The sequence below is a fragment of the Uloborus diversus genome, chromosome 1 (assembly GCF_026930045.1).
Source record: "Uloborus diversus isolate 005 chromosome 1, Udiv.v.3.1, whole genome shotgun sequence".
Classification (NCBI taxonomy): domain Eukaryota; kingdom Metazoa; phylum Arthropoda; class Arachnida; order Araneae; family Uloboridae; genus Uloborus; species Uloborus diversus.
The window spans coordinates 177,740,893-177,763,249 of record NC_072731.1 but is presented as its reverse complement, the minus strand read 5'-3'; the positions used below and the strand labels follow the sequence as shown (position 1 = coordinate 177,763,249).

The 22,357-nt window shown below is 31.8% G+C and overlaps 1 protein-coding gene across 1 annotated transcript in view; it reads left to right on the top strand.

Moving 5' to 3' along the window:
* LOC129233651 (beta-1,4-glucuronyltransferase 1-like) overlaps positions 1-22,357 on the top strand; it is a 39,369-nt gene that overhangs the window by 4,934 nt on the left and 12,078 nt on the right. Inside the window, exons 2-4 of the mRNA XM_054867629.1 lie at positions 12,171-12,492; positions 15,469-15,768; positions 18,053-18,380. Of these exons, the coding sequence (XP_054723604.1) occupies positions 12,171-12,492; positions 15,469-15,768; positions 18,053-18,380 (950 nt within the window). The remainder of the gene's footprint in view (positions 1-12,170; positions 12,493-15,468; positions 15,769-18,052; positions 18,381-22,357) is intronic.

The following is a 22,357-nucleotide window of genomic DNA, read 5'->3' as shown; positions in this document are numbered from 1 at the left end:
CTGATGAATTATGTTCTGATAAGCCAAATGAGCTATAATTAGTTGAAATAGATGGCAAATCCTTGTTTGAATGAAAAAAATGATTTTGCTATAGTTAGATTTACAACAAAAAAGTGAGTTACCAGTTATGTAGACTTATTAGCGGATAGAATGCAAAATCGGATTTCTAGAGTTTAAAATAAGTTTTCTGAAGTGAAGTGTATGCTTAATCAATCCATTTTTCCTGAAAAATTGACAAACGTGTAGTAAATGAAAATGAATGTGTTAAGTTGCGTACATCTAGCTGGGTTGAGCTGAACTTTAAGAACTATACAACAAACGAATTGATTGCATTTGATTTTTCAGGTTTTGAAAACATATTCTAGGCTTTCTTTTCTTTTTTAAAAATATACTGATACTTACATTTTTCTTCCCTCTTTTTAAAATTTAATTCAATTGATAAAACTCTTAATTTTATTATTGCAAGACAAGAAGAAAATAAGTTGATTTTTATGCTTGTCACCCTTTTTTTTTATTACTTGTTTTAATTTTAGCTTCGTTACTCTACTTTTAAAAAAACTGTTAGTTTTATTTATAAAATATAGTGTTCGCAACTGTATTGGAGAAAGAGTAGCTGATCAAAAGCATCATAAGTTCATTTAAGTTGAGTACATTTTTTTTACAAATGTCCTAGTGGAATTTAAAACAATGTTATTTTGTGCTCACATTATTATAATCTAATAAAGAAAGTTAGAAATAGTGTTATTTTTTAGAAACATTACGCAGAAAAATAAAATCCATAAATAAATTGCTGATCTAATGAAAAATCTATGTATTTTCTCAATGGGATCAAGTATCCTCCATGAAGGGATCACGTATTCCTTGATGTAGGGGTACATGATCCTTTTATGAAATTATTGAAAAAATTATTTTACCAAAACTATTTGTCTGATTTCAACTAAAAAATACTGTCAGATAGAAGAAAAATTTACCTTTATTGCATTACTTAAAATAAAATTTAAAAAAAAAAACTGATAATTTGCAGCAGAGAAAAAAATTAAAAACTAAAGTGGGGATCAAGTATCCCCAGTCTCCCCTAGTATTTAATATTTTTAAACCTGATTCAAGGTACTCTACCTAGATCCTTTTTGCATTTTTCAACATTAATTAAATATGTACTATTATACTTCAATTGAAGTTCCAAAAAAAAAAAATTGTGTTTTATGTAACAAACTGTTATGTTGAGGGATATTTTTTTTTTTTTTACTGCTGGCAAATATGAATTTAAAGTGTAAAAAGTAAAAATAGGTCCCAGGTACCACACCTTCTACTGAATAAGAAATTATAAACCACTTATTGGCTTTAAATACGATTAAATGGATGAACTGTGCAACAAGCTCGAGCCTCATATGGGTATTTAAAGATATTCCTTCTTTTTAAAACTAGACTTTTTTGTTCTAGTGCGAGGTTTTAATTTTCATTGTTTTTTGCTTTTCCATATTTTACGTACTTATTTGTGTGCAACAGGTCCTTAGACGTACTTTTCTACGAACATTAATCTCATTATAAAAAGAAAACGATATCGTGAGATCTGAACGATTCTCAGTTTAAAATTCTAGCTATCAAGCAAAGATTTTTATTGATGAGCAAATTAGTACTTACAATAGAATGAATATTTTTAAAAAGTATCAAAAAGAAAAAATTCACACTGGTGTAAGGTTACCGACTAATAACGGAGCAGATAATTATGTGTATAATGAAATAATTTGCACAATAGAATAAGTATTTAACTTGCAATGAGGTTATATATTCAAAAGAAAGTTTTATCATGCTCATGGTGTTTATACGCACATACGCGTTACATACATACGTTTGAATGACTTTTTAACACTTCGCTTTATCAGCAAAAGTGATGACATTCAAAAAAGTGTACGACACATACAGACAGGGAGAAGCAATAGGATGTAGGTGTCTAACAATTTGGATATAAATAGTACAAATGGTAGAAGAACATCTCCTATGTTAACAGAAAGTTGCGTGAACAAATCACGTCCGGGTCACCAATATGCGGAGTACGGTATGGAAACCTGGGAGAGCGATGTGCCAGTGCAGGGGTTCGTTCCACGGATCTTTGTGATGAATACCTAATGCTTTACTTCAAAGGCAAAAGAATCTCAAGGCTCGGGGGCAACGTTTGGTTATGTTCTTTCTGCATGCACGCCAAAAGAGCAAGAAACGGTAGTGAACTAGTAGCCTTAGTTGATGCTGCTATGCAGCTGCTAACAAATTCAATGCAAGTCACGGTTTTAACTTAGCACACGTTTTACTCAAAACTTTAAAACTTCCACTTATATCAATTGTCTTTTCACTGCCTTCTATTATCTAAATACATTTTCCTACCTAAGTCCCATTTCTCTCAAATGTATTTTAAGTTATCTTCTTATTCTTCGCTGGTGCTACAGTCTGTTGCAGGCCAAGGGGCAAGACCATCTCTTGAAGTCTTTCCCACCAAGCCCTATCAAGTGCAATGGCCCTCCATCGGTTTACTCCTACTGCGTAGTAGGAGGGAAAGTAGAAGGTGCCATTTTATATTTACAATTCGTAAATATCAGCACGAAAATGCGGAACAACCGATGTCTAACATAAGTAATTCAAAAAATTAAAAAGAATACCTTGAGATAAAGTTAACACTTTAAAGTTTTACAGAAAATTGTCCTATTTTCGTTTTATAGGACATTTTACTCAGCTTTTATTTTTTTTTGGGGGGGGGGGGGGGTAAACCTTTCCCGGGAAATCACAGGTAACGGGTATGACCAAAAATATTGTTCCGACGTACCTTGTAAACTGAAGTTGTAAAAGCATTGTAAAAACATTGAGACAAACTTTTAGCATGAAATTACAGCTGACTGCGTAGACGATGTAAAAGAGGTTACTTGTACAGGTGTTTAATATAAATTAGTTTTATGAAAAACACCTGTTTGTTTGCTACTCTGTCTGTCTGGTTTGATTTTTTATTTTATTTTTTGCATTGAACTCGACATGCAAATGGAAAACTAAAACAATACTTGGTTTCCGAACTTTGGAATAAAAGAGAACGTTGAGAAATATTACAAAATGTTAAGTGATGCTTATGATAAGATGTTTTTAATATACGCGTGAGAAAGAGGTTCCCAAATTTTGTGTTGTCAATGTCGAATTTAAATTTTATCCAGAAACATCTTTTGCAGAATAAAACGGTTTAAGTAAGAAATTATAAAGTTGCGCGAAATGTGTTTCATTTATTCATCTAAAATATTTTTAGAACAAGAAATCTATCTCTAAAAGAACTTAAGGGGAAAAGGACTCAAATAGAATAAAAGAAAGAATTAGATGAGAAAGCCATATCATATTCAAAATAAAAATGGACAGTTGCAAATCATAAGAGTTAAAAATTACTGCATCTCCCCCAAAAATAGAACTCCTAATTAATGATTCTAGAACAAGCAAAACCTTTGAAAATCGCGCTAGAAATATTATAACTTCCGTTCTAACTAAGTTAGAAGTCTCTATTGGATTTTAAATCATGCAGAAAATTTGTCACTTTCGATAAGGATAAAATTTTAAAACTTACAAGAGTTCTTTTGTTTGTAAGAAAACGAATAATGTTAAAATATAAAAATAAATATAAATAATAAAGATTTTTAAAGATTTGTTTCGAAGTGTAGGGACAGTGCCTACCCTAATAGACTAAACTAGTTGTGCTCTAAATTTCAGAACTGTGCGTAATGTTCATCTAGGCATCACAAACAAGCAAAAACACTACAAACGTACTTCTTTTTATGTATACTTAAATGTGGTTCCAGTAAAATGAAGTCTGTGCAACTTTGAGAGTGTTTATATTTTTTTGGAGAGTTTACTGAAATAGGGAAGTATTTATGGTATGGTTTTAACTTCAAATATCTATGCAGTACTGTACACTGTTAAAAATTTTCCGGAAAATTTACGGTAATTGTTACTGGCATCCATGTTGCCAGTAACTATTACCGTAAAAATCAAATGTTACTGTAAAATTTTACTGTTTCCTCGGTAGGCCACAGCAACCAATTGGAGCTGGGATCGCTTATCTCTCCGGTATGAATTACCGTAAAAATCAGCGATGCTGTAAGTCCGCCATTTTACAGTAACAATTACCAGAAAATCTTCCTGAATTTTTAACAGTGTAGTTAACTCAAGCTATATCATCCCTCCCTTCCCACTATCAGAGAATTTGCCAAGAAAAAGTCAAACATTTCCAACATCAGATGACCTTATCTTGTCTGAGTCATGTAAAAGTATACGTTCAAATCAAATTATTTAAACATGATAAATAAATGTTCTGCTATTAAATGACATGATTTATTGTTCCATTATAACAGTCAAATTTTAACCGTTTTTGATTTGACATTTAACTTTAAATGGAATGTTTCTCAATTGTTCATTCCTGATTTCGATAAAATAATTTCCAATTCCGATTTGAATTAATTTTTTACTGTGCATCAAACTCACACCCACTTTTTATGGTGCTTACTTCACCTCATTCTATAATCCACTTTATAAATCGCTGAAATTCCAAATTTTGCGTGACATACATGAATCGGAAAAGCATTAAAATGGTTATTACATCAAATAAAAATTTGGGCACTGAAGTCGAAAATTCCTCGCAAAATGTGGGGTCGAAATATGTCACGCATAAAAGATCGCGTGCTATCGCACATACGTGCAGACACCAAGATGTGCTTACGATACTGGTCTACACAACTCGCCCTCGATTTCCTGCATTCGATTTAAAAGCTAACAGCATCTTTTGAAAAAAAAAAGCACTAACAGTGCTTTTTTTTTCTTTTTTGACTTACATGATTTAGGTTTATCAGTAAAATTCAAATACAGTGCTCCTAAATTGTCTTTGGAGAGAAACTCGGTAATTTCTTTAGTTACTACTAAACTATATTTATATTTCACAGAATAAATACGGAGTTGGGATATTGTAATTTTTCGGTTCTTCAGAGGTGTTTTATTTACTTTTACTTACTTTCAAGTTTCTTTATTATAGAGTTTGGTAGCACCCTCCGTAACTCTCGAAACTTATTTTACTTGAAGCGCTCATACATACAAGGTGCTGTTCCGAATTAACGCAAATTTTAACGCATTGAAATGAAAATCAGCTCCTTTCCTTTCATTTTTTTATCTTGTGTTACATTGGGACTTACCCTGTTTGATTACGAAAGTTGACATCAAAAAAATAAAATAAAGAAAGAAAGAAAAGAAAAGAAAAAATAAACTCTTTTATTACTGAATTCATACTAATCATTCTGGTTTCTGATTTATTCTTTGTTGAGCAAAGAGGAAACAGTTGACCTTCAAAACCAATGGTTGTCATTTAGTTTTAGTTCAGATAAAACGCTAAACTTTCAATAATAATAAAAAAAACCTATCTGCATAAAAAGAAATAACATAGAGATTAACAGCAGCAGTTGAAGAGAAAAACTAACTTTTAGTAATATGTTCTCCCTCGAAAAAGAGCAAAGTTACGTATAAAAAAAAAAATCTTTGAGATCAAAATTATCTAGAATGAAACGGTAAAGGGCCATTTCCCGGAAAATGGTAATTTTGTACCGCACGTGACGCTTCATACATTTCATTAACAATAATAGTTTTAAAGGATAATGAACAAAATATTGTTGTTTAAGAAATCGCAAACGTGCGACTTCTTAAGCAAAAACCTTTGTCATTACCTTTTGAAATTATTTTTTTTAATGAAATATAGAAACCGACACGTGCGGGATAAAGTAACCGTTTTCTGTGGAATGGCTCGAAACATATTTTTTTTTTTCCAATGGTTTAAATTATTATTTTTCAACAAGTGAGATATGTTTTCTTTACGTTGGAACCTTAGGTTTCAAAACCTCGTTTCGTCATTTCTATCTTAATAGAGCAAAAATTATAAGTAATGCGTACAGCATACTACAAGAGGTTGGTTTTGGATGTCCCGTATGTGACGCATGCAAATAAATTAAATTTTAAGTAACGAAGTTATTTAACAAAAATATAACTGTGTCATTAATATCTTTGTATCAAATGCAAAGATTAAAAAATGTGCTTACTCCTGTTTTGGTGAAATCATAGAGGTGGATTGTCCCACACGTGACAATGGAATGGCCCTAAAGCTTAATATAATAGAAATTTTGTTCTTGAAAAAGAGAATTTTGCAATCTGGGAACCATATTGTGCAGTAAATAGCTAAAAATGCATCGCCAAAATCAAAACAAATTCCGGTCTAGCATCGTTATTACACCCACACAAATAGTTGACACTTCACTAGGAGCATATATAGGCAGTACGGTTACGATATCCACATCTGGATGATGTAACCAAGCTGTTGTTACATGCTTGTATTTCTGACATTGCTCCGGCGTGAGGGCGGCAACTTAACGCTTGTGTCTGCAGTGTGAGTTGGCAAGTACGAAATATCTTTACTAATAATAAAGCTGAACGTCTGGATGTCTGGATCTCTATCTGGATCTCTCTCTATCCTGATCTCTCTCTGTCAGAATCTCTGACGAGTATAGCGCCTAGTCCATTCGGCCGATTTTCATGAAATTTGGCACAAAATTAGTTTGTAGCATGGGGGTGTGCACCTTGAAGCGATTTTTCGAAAATTCGATTTTGTTCTTTTTCTATTCCAATTTTAAGAAAATTTTCCGGAGCAAAATCGTCATAAGATGGACGAGTAAGTTACCAAGTTATCATAACGTGGAACCGAAACATGGGCAAGCCAATTGGCGAGAAAGTCACCATAATTTTTTTGTAAACATACAGGCGAACCAAAAAACCTTTTAATTTTCTACTACGGGCAAAGCCGTGCGGGTACCACTAGCAAATAAATAAAATGAAAAAATTATAAACTTGTCCAAAATTACAAAATAGTATTTAAATTTGCAATGTTTACCTTTCAGAACTGATCTTTTGGCACCTGCGTTTTTCTTGTTTATTTGTTTCTTTCTTCATAATCGTCAACTACTAGTGCAGTGTCAACTGTTAGTGCGATTGTCAACTAATAGTAGTTTTACCGTAAAAAGTTAACTATAACGGAGTTCGAAGTATCGTATGTTCCTTAAAAGTTTTTTTAATTATGTAGCTTAAACATAATCAATGAATAACTCAAAAGAAATGTGTATTGTGAGCCCAATCATTAGTCTCTTTAAACCTATTATAAAGCGACTGTTGGTGTCGAAACTTAATAAGCTACCCCTCCCTGTAATGAAGTGTTATAGGCATTGTTGTTCGCTGATAATGAAGGGTGGAGCTCTTATGAGGAATAAACATAATGATTTCAGTAACGTTGAATCGGATTTCGGAACTTAGGCAAAAGGATCAAAGCAATTGACATTTACCAGTAATTAAAAGGGAAATAAAAGTATAGAGACAGTTTCTATGCACTTCCTTAAAGTTAATGTGAGTAAAATATTGAATGGAATGCTTTTAAAACAAATACTATGAACACTAATCATGCAATTACAAAACCAAAGATAATGTAAATTAAAAATACAACAAAACTCATTGATAAAACATGAAGATTTATAGCACATAAAAATTGAAAAATTATTGTCTTTAATTAGGTGGCGAGGGGGAAACACAGTATATTTGTCTGTTTACATAATATTATTATATCGCCTTGAAATCTTTCGCATTTTATTAATGAACTATTAAAAATACTTTTGAAAACATATTTTAATGTATTATAATAATAAAAATATTTTAAAGCTCCTTCGTATTTAATACTTTTGTCATTTATTAATACACAAAATATTTGGATGAAAAAAGAACCTTTGTTGTTTCTATATTACTAACAACTTTAATGTTTTTTTCTATAACATATTATGGTGTACTGTATTGAATAATAGAATTCTTAAGTAAACAAAAAGAAATAATATTTTAATTGACTTTTACGAATTTTATAATTTGTTTTAGCTTTTAGTTTAATTCCTAGTGCCATAAGTAGCTGCTCCTACATTCTTGCCTTAGCAATATAAAATTGCGTAGAATAATACAACCTCCACAAGACGCAAACGTTATGAAAATAAAAAATGATAATACAAAGATGTTAAATCTTTCAGTATCTGTGCCTTGCTGAATATTTCATTCTTCTTGTAACATTATTATAATAGGAATAGTCCTGCATTTGAAAAGAAGGAAGTAATATTTAAAGAGGAAACGAGTTAAACATTCAATTCAATTTAACGTGTCTACATCCTTTATAAAAATCATCTGTCCTTCATATGCAGTGGAATGTTTGATAAGATTTAACTAAAGTTACTTATTACACAAATTCCAAACCGAGTGTTCCACTTAGCGTTTTGTACAAAATGAAAATCCGATAACTTTTATCTTTTTTCTTCTTTCCCATAATTACTACTAGGAAGTAAATATCGTCGCCTCGGAGCAACAGTAAGACATCTAATCAAAGTAATAACAGTAAGATATCCTACTGTTGCTTTGAGGCTGCGATATGTCCTTGTATCGCTCTGCTAAAATAAGTCACAAATGATAATAAGCAAGTAAAAATATAATAACTGAATCAATGGAAACAAATAGAAAAACTTTATATTAATTTGAATTTTTTGAAAAGCAATATGCATATAAATATTAAGGTGTCCCAAAACAACGAAAGTCGGTTTTTCAAGTCGCGCACCTTCTTATATTTTTCCTTTTAGGTCAAAACAATTGTAAAAGAATTTTCATATAATTTTAACCACGGGCATCCATGCCGCCTTGCGCCTGAAAGTGTAAACCAGCCCTGTGTACTAGGCCGAATAAAGAAAAAAATATTTTTTGAAAGGTTGAAATTTCACGTTGATAAAACGTTGTCATTATATTAGTCCCATATTTATCACAAAAATATTTATCCAGATTAAAAAATATTTAGGTGTCCATCAGGAGGACTTAGATTTAATTTTTTGAAGAAAATTAACAAATTTTAGGCCTCCTGCTGGACACCTAAATATTTTTTGATTTGGATAAATATTTTTGTGACACATGTGGGATAATAGGGGCAACGTTTTATCAACGAGAAATTTCAAACTTCCAAAAGATATTTTTTCTTTATCTGGCCTAGAACACAGGGCTGGTTCACTTTCAGGCACAAGTCGGCACGGGTTGCCGTTGTTCAAATTATATGAAGCTTTTTTTTTACAATTGTTTTGACCTAAAAGGAAAAGTATAAGAGGGTGTGCGACTTGAAAAATCGACTTTCGTTTTTTTGGGGGGGAGGGGGGAGTAAAACTAAGGAGAGTGTTTAATATGTTTGATATTTGTAAATATGCACCCGAAATAAAAAGCTGTAGGTCGTCAGTAAAACCAAAAAAATGTTTTTTTTTTTTTTTTTTTAATTTTTTTTTTTAAGTGAAAACTTCTTTAGGTGCGTTGAGTACTTTTGAGGTGGGAAAAAACCATCCATTTCACGACACCGAAAAGCCGTCACCTCACCAACACCGGAATACAGCACATGCACGGCATCTCTCTGCTCCTTTACGTGCGATTTTTTCGTTAAGCTTACGAGGCTCAGTGGCAAGATCGGCAGCGCATCAGTCTCGAGAATTAAACAAACTGCCCATCGTGAGTTCGGTCCTCATCCTCATATAATGTTTCTGAAGTGAACACTTCTTTTGGCGCTGGGTATTTTTTGAGATGAGAAATGACTCCGAATTATCTGGTCTCCTTAAAATTCGAATTTCCCGGCATGCTGGTTATTCTCACAGCATATTGGCTTTTCCGCCAAGTTAGCTAAACAGGGTTAATGCAGTAAATTGATTGCGTGGAAAGTTCAGTATGTGTATTGTTTGTTACTTTTACGCACGGAAAACTGAATAATATAAACTCAGAGTTTATTTTCTAATATTTCCTATATTTGCATCAATATTTACTTTATAAACGAACAGAAATAGACCAACCAAAATGTATATAATTGATATTCGCATTGCTGATAAACGTTAAAACTAAACTGTAGCTGATATTTTGAATCTACAAATGATAAAACTTTTCTGAAACTACAATTAGTTTTAATGAATTTTGAAACTACAATTAGTTTAATGAAAATTAAACGCACGCACTCACACGCGAGCACGTGCGTATAAACATACCAAATATCTTTTGTATTACTAAGTTTTCACTTCCGTCCGCAATCCCATGATAGCTTTTTTTTTTTTTTTTTTTTCAATTATGCGTATGTCAGCGCCTTCATGACGCTCAGCACTCAAATTTGTTCAGTTACCTCCTTCAATACGGTTACAAAGAGGAGTAATTTTCCATGCAGTGCAAGTTTATAGCTAATATGTGTTTGAGTCATCTTGCTTAATTTCTTCCGGTTTTTAATGATGTAATTCTTGATACTTCTCACATTTCATTGTAAAAAAAAAAAAAAAAAAAACATGCAATGTGGATTTTTGAGCAACTTCTTTATTTTCCAAATGTATATCCTTACATACAGGGTGCCCCGTTTTAACCTGCAAGACCTTTATTTTCGCAACCGTTAGTCCTAGATGTATACTTCAAATTGCAAAAATGTTCAAAATCAGATGCAGAGTTAAGATATTGAAAGTTTGAAGTGAAAATAAAAATAAGTCAAAAAATACAAAATTTAACTTTTCATACAGACCTCAGGTCCTCTAACTTATATTTAGGGAAACAATCTCCATTGAACAATAATTCCACTGAAATTAGTACGACCAATATTCACCGAGATATGAAACGCAGCGTTTTGTGACTTACACACTTTTCACTCGCCGTTTTGGGGGGAAATATAGCGGGAAACAAGTGTTTAAAATTATATGTGTGCACAGAGTGTGGTTTTCCAAGTTTATCGAGGTTTCGTCGTGTATTTTTGCGTATCACGGCATAACATTTGCATTTATTTTTGAATAGCAATGAAAAATATAATTACCTTGTTTTTTCTTACTTTGGCGATCTGTCATTCTTCTGAAAGGGCGATTAGTTCCAATCTCATCTTCTGTATGGTCCCTTAAAACTTTGAACTGGAATATCTCCTGAAGTTTTGGTCGCACAAATGTCAAGATTCTTGTGTCAGTAATAGTTTTCAATGGAGATTATTTCTCTAAACATTAGTTAGAGGACCTAGAGCTCGCATAAAAAGTTAAATTTTTAAATTTAACTTCTCAAGTCAAAAAATATACTTTTTATAAAAAGTATATTTTGACTCATTTGCTTCAAACTTTCAATATCTTAACTCTGCATCTGATTTTGAACATTTTTGCAGCTAAAAGTATACATGTAGGACTAACGGTTGCGAAAATAAAGATCTTGCAGGTTAAAACGGAACACCCTGTATATAGTTTTATATTTTGAAGCTGACGAATAGAACGCGTCACAAGAATGCATGCACCAACTTGCTGACGCACTAGAACACTTTCTCATTACTTTAGTAGTTAATTAAAGATTTCTTTTGGAAGAAATTAAGGACACGCTGAATTTTTTTGTCAGTTATTAATATTTCATGTCATGAAATATTAATCAAAAAGTTCCCACCCGTCCCTCTTGCGTCCGCCTCTATTTATGATCCGTTTCTCTCTCTATTCACTCTAAATTCATAGCCTATATTTGATTTCATTCATGAAGTTTTATTCTTCAACTTATGCCCTTAAAAGTTTTAGCAAAAATGATTTTTGTTCGTTAAATTGTTAAAAATTGCGAAGAGATTTTGATTAAAAAATGTATGGCTGGAAGTATTCCAATACACAGCCCTTAATTTCGACATACATTCCCAACCTAATACGGTAGTCTACATGCATCTAAATACTGTTACTACCCCCTCCTCGCACAAAAGGTGAGTTCTTGCTGTGATAGTGAGCTAAATATATATTTTCAAAGAGCCCTAGGAGAAACAGTATACGATGATTACAGGACACGTCAGCCTTATGTTTTAATTTAGTGGATGAAAATTACGTAATCAACAAATGAAGAAATTTTTAACATATTTTCTGTAACTAAGAATATTTCGGGATTTTTAACTTATAAAAGTTTTCTTCGTGAGATAAAAACACGCATTGTGCATTATAGAACGTGCAGTGTTTCACCTTCTTTAGTTAGAACTATACCTAAACGAAGTAAAACGACTTGAATCTGAAGCCATATTTTATTACAAATATTCTTATTATTTTCAGGTTTAACAATTGCTTCTTACATGAACTGCGGCGTATCCTGCAAATCGGGATCGGTAGTTTACATACAAATAAAGAAACAGTGGTTTATTCTTCTCTTAGTGTTTGCAATTATCTGCATCTTATACGTCAGTTTGGCCCAAGACAAAACAAACATCCACGTGTTAATAGCAAAACATACATTTCCAAGACCACAAGCACCACGTTCCTCTGCCTCCCCGCTTCAAGCCACGACGAAGACACCTGAGAAGTCAAATGACACTTGCCCGGGAGAACTAGTGTACAATGAGTACTGCGTAATTACACCATATAAAAATGAAACAAGGTAAAATAGAAAGTAATGATATGCTATTTATTATTTTTCAGTACTTCTAGTCAGGACTGCGGATTTGGAGTCGGGCTGATTTGGGCTGAAAAAGTCTGAGTTGGGAGTCAAAGATTTTAAATTTAAAGAGTCGGAGTTGGTCATTTTCCCTCAAAGTCTGCAACTTTGCCAGTGCTTGTGGAGTCGGACTGATTTTAAGGGAAAAGAGTCGGAGTCGGAGGTTCTAAAATTCTCGGAGTCAGAGTCGGTCATTTTTCCTTCGACTCCACTTCCCAGCTTGTAGTGTGGAAACAGAAATGTATGGTTCAAGTTCGGAGAATATATATCCATTCTGTTGAATCTTAGATGTCGACTCATCTGACTTATTAGCAATAGCCTGTAGTGAGTAATGCGTCATTATACTATATGAGGCAGTCAGAAGCAAAGCGATGTAAGAAGCAAAACTAAAAATTTGGAGATAACCAATACAAATGGTAAGGGAACCTCTCCTCTGTCTTGAGCTACGATATAGTACTAGTAGCCCTGGTAGGTGCTGTTATACAGCATGATTTAGAAAAACTTTTCAATGAAAGTCTACCTAGGACCTTATCTTTAAACTTTTACTCAAAACTTGAAAATGTCCAATTACATCTCTTTTCTTCTAACTGCCTCATATGGGAAGGGGAGTGAAAGGATACGTCATAAGTTAGCTGATGAAATGTGTAGGGTAGTCCGATGAGTTTTCAACTTTACACTCAATCTCTCAGACGTTCAAAACCGGCTCCAGTCGGTGGATTTTTAAGAAACTCTCTTTACTAAACCGACATTAGTCTGGAAAAAAAACCTCATTAGGGTCAGGACAACAATCAATACGAATGACAAAAAGATTTATGCAAATGATTAAAAGTAAAATCAAGAGTTCTGTTTAAAATTTTCGTCAGAATAAAAAAAAATAGTCCCTGAAAAATCAAATAGGAATGAGGGCATTGTTCTCAAAAGCTCTCCTTTGGAAAAAGATAAAACTTTCCCGTGTAAGATAAAAGTCACCGTTGGAACAAGGAAATCGGTCTCTAAGAGCTTCTGAGAAAATAAGGTTAACAGTTTTCCTATAGAGTTAACGGTCATTTTATAAATCTCTATCTGGATAGGGAAAATATTTCTATAAAGCCACATTCAGAATAAAGAAAAGTTCGTAATAGCATTAACATTATATCATTAAAAAATAAAGCATTCGAATTGGGAAAAAAAGAAAAACACACAAAAAAAAACCTCTTTTGAAGAAGGACAGTATTCCCCAAAACTCCCCACTGGAATAAGGAAGCCAGTTCCTCAAAATCCACAACAGCTTACAAACTTTACGATATGAAATAGCTGAAAGAACAACACGAAACGTAAGAAATATTTGTGCTTTGAAATGGGGATGTTTCCTTCAGTCAAAAGTACTACTTTTAGTCACTAAAATTGGTAGAATAAGCAAAAAATAAAGTAACATTGACCCAGAAAATACTTTTGTTTTCCCAATATTTAATTTTTAATTATTTGTTTGAATTTCTGATTTTAAAACCAAAATGTTACATCGTGAGACGTCACAAGTGATGAAAGCCATCTTGAATCGGAGCGCTTTGTTGTCTTTTCTGGTAAGGTATCGCCTTTTAATGACCGCGAATAATTTATTAGCAAAACGAGACTCGTTGGTTGAAAAAAAAATATATTTATTTAGTGAAGTTTGGCAGTGTCCTGAAACTATATTCTGGTAACTCTATCGATTTGCTCACTTGTGGCAGCGGCTGAATGTCGTTTAACATTATTTTTTTTAAGAGAGAAAATAAGTCAAAACTAAGGAAAAAAAAAGTAACTTACCTCATATTTTCGACCATGCTCTTTCAGAAAAAAATGTATTATTAAAAAATGGTAAACACAACTCAATTAGACCTATGCATTAACAAAATTGTAAATTTTCATTTTCCCAATAAATTTTTATCATCAAAAAATGAAAAATAAACTCACAAATATATAGCATTTTTTAAAAGATAAATAATTTTAAAAACTCAAATAAAATACTTTTTCATGATATTGTTATACATTTAGTTTATCCACTACATTATTTGAAATATCTTTCATTCGCATGCATACATGGCCAATGGAAACAATTTACTAAAAGTTCCATGAAAAGCAAAAGAAATTTCTTAGGAATCAGGAAGCCAGAGATTGAACACTAACGCTGGAGAGTTGAACTGTCTTCAATAACGTTAAAACATTTATTTTAGGTTCCAATTAAGTTATATACTACAGTAATTCAAATTTCAATTGCAAATTTAGAATAAAATTTTTAGTGATCATTTCTTGGCTGCACAAACAAATAAATAGACGTTAAATAACAAAACATTATAAAAATGGGAATTTTTTTAAATCCCCCATTATTAGAGAAGCCTGAAAATAGTTGATAAATTTTATTTGTTTATACCTGAGCAAAAATGACAGCAACATACAACAACGCATTTTTCAGCTAAATTTACTCCATCATAAAAAAGATCAATATCTTTCGCAGACGATTTTGAATGTCGAATTTAAAATTGATTTCCCCTTACTTAAAAACTATTATAAATGTTTCCTGGTTAATTTAAGGCCCTCCTAAAATCTTTTAAGGGGGTGTTTTTAATGGGCTTTCCAATGAAACTGAAACCGAGACGATACTTATTAGACGATATACGATAATTATTTGAGTAAAAAAAGCCATTTGTGGGTAATAAAATCAAAACTTTCGAATAATAAAAAAAACTACTCTTCGAATTCTTTTCAAAACGATCTATAAACCTTTCCAGCTCAAACCAACACAAACTGAAAATTTCAATAAAATTTGTCTGGTAGTTTCTGAGTTTTCCCCGGGCAAACACATTTTGAGTTTGAGTTTTATTTGTATAAAAATTTATCCATCAATATGTTGTTTCTTACGATGCCGATAAATTACCTTAATACTATGTCTGTTTCTTTATTTAGACCGAGCTCTGATGCGCCAATCACCCTCTGTACGCAGAGCACCATACAGTTCCTGCATCACATTGTTGTCCTTTGTCAGAGATGGGCTGGTCCTATATCTGTAGCTGTGTATTGTAATACAGGTGACTATAAGAATGCTCGTTCAGTTGTAAATAGTTTACGTCACTGTGACGTATGCGTGCGAACTTGGGTTGAATGGCGTTTCTTTTACCACAAGAAATTCTTCACGATAGAAGAAAGTGAGTCGGCTGTACCGCAAGACTGCGCACAGCTTTATCAGCAAACTTGGCCAAAAAGAAGGTACTTGTTTAAGATATAATTTTAAGCTTTTAAAACTTTCTTAAAGGTGAATTGAGTTATTTTGGAGAAAGACTAGAGAAAGCAATATTAGAAGAGAGTACCGTCCGACCCCCCCCCCCCTCCTTCATATTTTTTTACCAGTCACTGATGACTAAATCGCGCGGCAAAAATAAAAATAAAACGGCGTCCTCCTCACTGTTTTGAAATGTCACATATTTGCAATGGGGTTGATGAACGTAGAACAAAGACAGGTAGGAAAAATTTCAATAAATAGCTTTTAGGTAAAAGTTTTATTAAAAACGGATTTGTAGCAGATAATATGCAAAATTACACTCCAGTCATAATGTATGTATTTCTGCGGCAATTGCAATGAACTTTTGAAACGCGAAGAGCGCTCTCTTATTTGAAGCATATTTAATCTCTTCTTTTTTCCGTAAAACAATAGAACTTTTTTAGCAATAATTTTCTCATTGATGAGTTTAATTAATCGAACTGCACCAGAGATAAAAGTTACCTCATAATATTGGCTAAAACTAAGCATAAAAGTAATGAGAGATGGGGTACGTTGGACCGTGTGGGCATGTTGGACCGGTCTCAATTATTTTAATACTATTAACATTCTTTATTTTATTTTATGACCAACAAATAGCACCTATGATTTACAAATCCTATAATGAAATCACATGGTGCAGTTATATTGAACAAATTTTATTCCAGAAAGTGTTATTTCAGTAGTCCTGAGTAATTTTCAGAAAACTAACGCTTTACTTTTTTTAATGGTTTTCATGAAGATTGCGTGGGGGGGGGAGGGAATTGAAATCCTTTCTTAAAAAGAATTTTTTTAGTTCACAATAATTTGCACTTTTTTTATTTTTTGTCAAAAAAAAAAAAAAAATATGACATCACTTTTTCAGACCAAAAACGTGGGGTAGGTTGGTTAAGTGTTTGTATATTGTACATTCAATTCATTCTATGTTACACATGTTTCAAAATAATAATAATAAAAACTTAGGGCAAAAAAAGCAAAGGTATATTTTATAATTATTTAACAAAAATTATGTTAAATTAATTTTACCAAAAGGTTTATTTCATATCTGCACTTTCTTACTATTTATATTTTAAAATATATTTCTAAATTTTTGCAAACAATTGTTTTCTAAGAGTATATTTTACTCTGCAATACATGCTATAATAAAGTTCCCGTATTAGGAAACATTTTTTTTTTTTTGCTAAACAAGCATTCTACATAGAAACAAAATAAAACAAATAATTGTTAAAGTGATAAAAAAAAAAAAGTATACTTTTACTTAAGATTATCTAATTTCATTTTTTATATTTGATTTTAGAACACAAAGATATGCTAACTTAAAGCTGTCAATTTCATTGTACTTTTTCTGTGAAATATATGATATTAGTACAACAGGATTCTTTTCTTTTTTGGAGTTGTTTCATGTAATGCAATGAAGAAAAAAAAAAAGAGTCTTTTCTCCCAAGCAAATCTTGATGCAAATTTGCATAAAAGTAACACATGACTTATATCCTTAAAAAAAAAAAAAAAAAAAAAACAGTGCAATAAAAGTGCTATTTCCAAAGCTCTGGAAGTAGAACTTTTATATTCCCAGATATCATTTAACACATATTTGGTTAACTTTAATCTGTATTAATTGTCTCTTGAATATTCAATAATGGAATTCTCATTTGATTTTTAAACAAATAATTGTGTACTAATGGTGAATGCGTATTGCTGTTCTTAATTAAAGATGATTTATCAATTAAAATCAATTTAATATGTTAAATTGATCTTTAAACTTTATTTTTTTCACTGTACACACAAAAGAGAATAAGGAAGTTACAACATTTGATAGTATTTATCACTAAAATTATAACAAATGTTGTTTAAGTTATGCGATCCAACGTGCCCCACCAGTCGGACCAACGTACCCCACCCTCAGGGCACGTTGGTCCACTTTAAAAGGTTCCGTTAAAAAATTAATATAAAAAAAGTTTATCAATTCAACATTTCCAAAAAAAATCTGTGGTGTTGAGAAGTGTTTAGTGAAACTTATTGTAGAAAATCGAACTGCTCATAAAATGCTTTTGATGAGATAAAAAATGATAAGTAAAAAAGCGGACAACGTGCCCCCGCCCCCCCCCCTTAATTGCCACGTGTTTTAGAACTTCCCATAAAATTTCTGCAATTCGTATTGTAATTCAAACAAATCTTGACAGTAATTATTTTCTACGTTTCAGTTGTTGGTTTCTAGAACTGTGCAATATATTTCAGGTTTGAAGACACCTACCCTATAAATGTGGGAAGAAATCTCGCAAGAACATACGCAAAAACTCCTTTCGTGTTTTCCCTTGACATAGAATTGTACCCAAGTCCTGGACTTCTGCAGAAGTTTGACAGAATGCTTCGGGCACAGCCTATAGAAAATAAACATCAAGTTTGGGTTCTACCAGTTTTTGAAATTAAATCCCAACTTAGAGCGCCATTTACAAAGAGTATGTTGAAGGAAATGTACGAGAAGAAAGATTTGATATCTTTTCATAAGTTCAGATGCAATATTTGTCACCGAATACCGAATGTTACCGCTTGGGTAAACCACCAGGTAAGAATTCGCCTATCAGAATAAAAGGTTAAGGTGAAATTAAGTTAAAATAAGGTTTTGATTCATGATAAATTTAGAACTTAAACTGTGTCATCTATAGATTATTATTTATTATTATTATTATTATTATTATTATTATTATTATTATTATTAATATCATTAATAATATTATTATTAATATTAATATCATTGATAATATTATTAATATTAGTATTAATATTATTATTATTATTATTATTATTATTATTATTATTATTATTATTATGAACAATATTATTTTGCAAGAAATTAAATAACCATTATTTGGCCCGATTAATAGTAGACCAACAATTAACAACACAGTCGCCAATAAATTTTAATATAGCACATGTGAACATGGTATGTTTTACTAAGATAACTTCAAGCAAAAAATCTTGAAAAATTCTGAAGTAATTACAGTACCAGTTCTACCTCTTGGCCAAACTTTTAGAGCAATGAGCCTGTTTATACTTCTATGGTGGAAACTCCTTTGTTTTAGCAGGTTTTACCATTAATTTTATAAGTCTTCTTTGCATGAAAACATAATTTACACTAACTAAAATGCTAATCCTGATTATTGAAAATTTTTATATGTGGCAGTGAGAAGCAAAGCGATTTATATATAAATTTGGAGATAACCAGTACAGATGGTAGGTGAACCTCTGCTCTGTTTTGGGACAAGAGATAGTACTAGTTGCCTTGGTAGGTGCTGCTGTATAGCATGATTTAGAAAAAAAATTCAATGAAAGCCTACATAGGAAGTTATTTTTGAACGGGTTTTACTCAAAACTAGAAAATGTTCACTTACATCCCTTTGCTTCTCACTACCCCATAGGAGCAGTCAAGTAAATATATGACACTGTTTAAATTTTTTATTAAATTAAGAATACTTTATTTTTTCAAGTTAGTATTAAGGAAAATGATTGGCCACTTATGAACACGACATCCAGGGTAAACAGTTCCCATATCCTCTCTGTAATATTAATATCAGTGCAGGGTATTAATAAGTGTCATAGTAGGGTAAATATAAGTGTCAAAACAATGCGTAAATATTTATAATTATTTTTTTTCTACAATCAATGTGTAAATTTATTATTGATTATTAGTATTATTATTATATAATATTTATTTATGAATTTTTATTATTTTATTCATTTTCTTTTAATTTTCCTTTTGTTATTAAATAGTAGGTCAAAAGTTTTGTGTTACGTAATACTTTCAGGATATAAAAAGACAAAATATTTTCATTTAATAAAAAACTGAAGTTTATGAAGCTTAAAACCAATAAAATCTTTACACAATAAAATATTATTTGTACAATGCCGTCTCATAAGTCTTTAGTGTCAATTTAGTGATCGGAACTTGCTACGAAACTTTAAAGTTCTACAGTGAACAGAGTCATTTATTTGGGAAAAAATATTTTCTTAATGACAGTTACCGTGCAATTCAAACTGATATAGGTTACAAACAATATAATGTAATTGTTATATATGTACATGTTTTTAGTTTTTCATTGAAATATGATAATTGTCCACATGTAATCCCCTACAGAGACAATTAAGACATTTTTTTAAAATACTATAGAGCAAAGAAATATTTTTTTCAAAAAATTCCTTGACAGAAAGAAAAACATGGGACAATTTTGGTTTCGAGAAATTTATAATATTTTTTTTTTTTTTTTGAAAAAGGAAGAAACAAAAACAATTATTCACATTTGCTCCTTTTCCCTTACATGAAAAATACAAAAGGAACAAGAAGTTATATCCAGAACTAAACAAGCCTACTCTCCCGTATACCCAAACATCGACTTTCTAGCATTTGGTCAACATTTTCTTTATTAGCTAAAAGTGCAAATTATATCAGACATAGCTTTTTATGATTTAAAGTTGATTTCCAAAAACATAATAAACTTCTCTCATCCTCTCTCATCCGATGAAATAGACACGTAAAAAATATATAAATGAACAAATAAAGTAGTAACAGCTTCTAAACAATGCAGCAAATGTATTTTTTTCCTAAAAAAAATCTTTTAGCGTTTTCAAAAAAATAAATAAATAAATAAAAGTAAAAAATACAAAGCATATCAAAATAAATAGGGTTGGCCGGGGCATGTTTACGGGGATTTTTTTCAATGAATTTTCTAATTTTTATGTTTTAACTTAGGAAATTTTAGACGTTGTGGTGTATGAAGCAATTAATGGAGTCAAAATTGGTATATTCAGTTTGTGTCATGCTCAGTTTGTGTTTCTAACAGTGAAAAAAAAAATAGTTTTTGAGTCCAAGTCGGTTGCATAAACCTGCGCTGGACACGGGGAACGCTTACGCATATTTATTTTGACACCTAACGTGGTTCTGTTAGTGTTTTCAACAAGTTTTACCATCGTTAAAATAAAGCAAATCTATTAGACTAAATTGTGTATAAAGTTAAAGCTGAAGGGGCATGAAGACAGCACTATATGATTGTCTTTATCTGTACTAATAATAAAGCTGAAAGTCTCTCTGTTTGGATATCTGGATCTCTGTCTGTCTGTCTGGATGCCTGTGACGCGAACAGCGCCTAGACCGTTCGGTCGATTTTCATGAAATGTGGCACAAAGTTAGTTTGTAGCATAGGATGTGCACCTCGAAGTGATTTTTCAAAAATTCAATTTTGTTCTTTTTCAATTCCAATTTTAAGAAAATTTTACCGAACAAATTATCACAACGTGGAAGAGTAAATTACGAAATTATCATAACGTGGAACCATAACATTGGCGAGCAAATGAACGTAGCAAATTGGCGAGAATTTCGTCATCCATTATTTGTAAATATACAGGCGAACCAAATGACCATTTAATTTTCAACTACGGGAAAAGCCGTGCGAGTACCACTAGTAAACTATAAAATACGAATTTGTAACTTAATTTAAAGTTAATTGAGTGTTTTCAAAACTACATAGCCGGAAAATACTAAAAAGGTTTGAGACAGCTTGGAATGAAAAAAGTGTCAGGGGCACCTTTAAGTAAGACACAGCGAGAACGTGCGTAAAGGTGCTCCGACGTCAACGCGTAAAACCCCGTCGCCAAGTTTTGATTTATTTTTAGCGTGCAAAAAGTTTAATAACATTACAGTTCATACAAATACAATTCTCAAAAAGGGATAAAATTCTGCTAATTTTTACACATTTGTTCTTTCTTAACTAAGCTGACTCATTCAAAATAAGCTTCAAAACATTCAACACAAAATTTTTTCAACTTGGTAAAAAAAAGTTAATCCTTTCCGCATGCTAAACCGAAGCTCGACTGATGCTCGCAAACTTGCGTGAATATTTGCTAGGGAGCAGCATCAATCTTTTATGACTGTTGGCTCTCCAGTTATTATTCGTTTTGAAAACGGGCACTGCGTAAACGTGTCCCATGTGTAAACGTGCCCCGGTCTTCCCTAAATTTTATTCAAAGAAAATCGTTTTTGTTCTTTCTTTAGAGTAAAAATGAAGCGTCTCGGGCTTTATTTTCCCCTGTTGCCAAACATTTTTAAAAGTTAAAAATAAATAAGGAGCACACTTTAGAAAATAAAATGTTCTCTTATATAAATAAATTTCATCAAAATTGTCTGCACAGCTCTTCCTTTCTGATACAAAATATAGTAGTTTCCCATTAACTCTCGGTGTCAAAAATAAAATAAATATGAAAGTTAAAATTTTAGAATGAAAATAAAACAAATTATCTCAAAAATCATTACTTCACTGTAAAAACCAGGACTGCGGAGTCGGAATAATTTTGGGGTTAGTGAGTCGGAGTACGTCGGAGTCGGGAGTAGAAGGCTTTAAAATTCCAAAAGCCGGAGTCGATCATTTTCCCTCCGTGTATGTATTTCTGCCAAGGCAGAAACAGAGTCGGACTTATTTTGGGTACAGAAGTCGAAGGCCCTAAAATTCTGGGAATTTGAGTCTCTCTCTCTCGGAAGTTGGTTATTTTCCT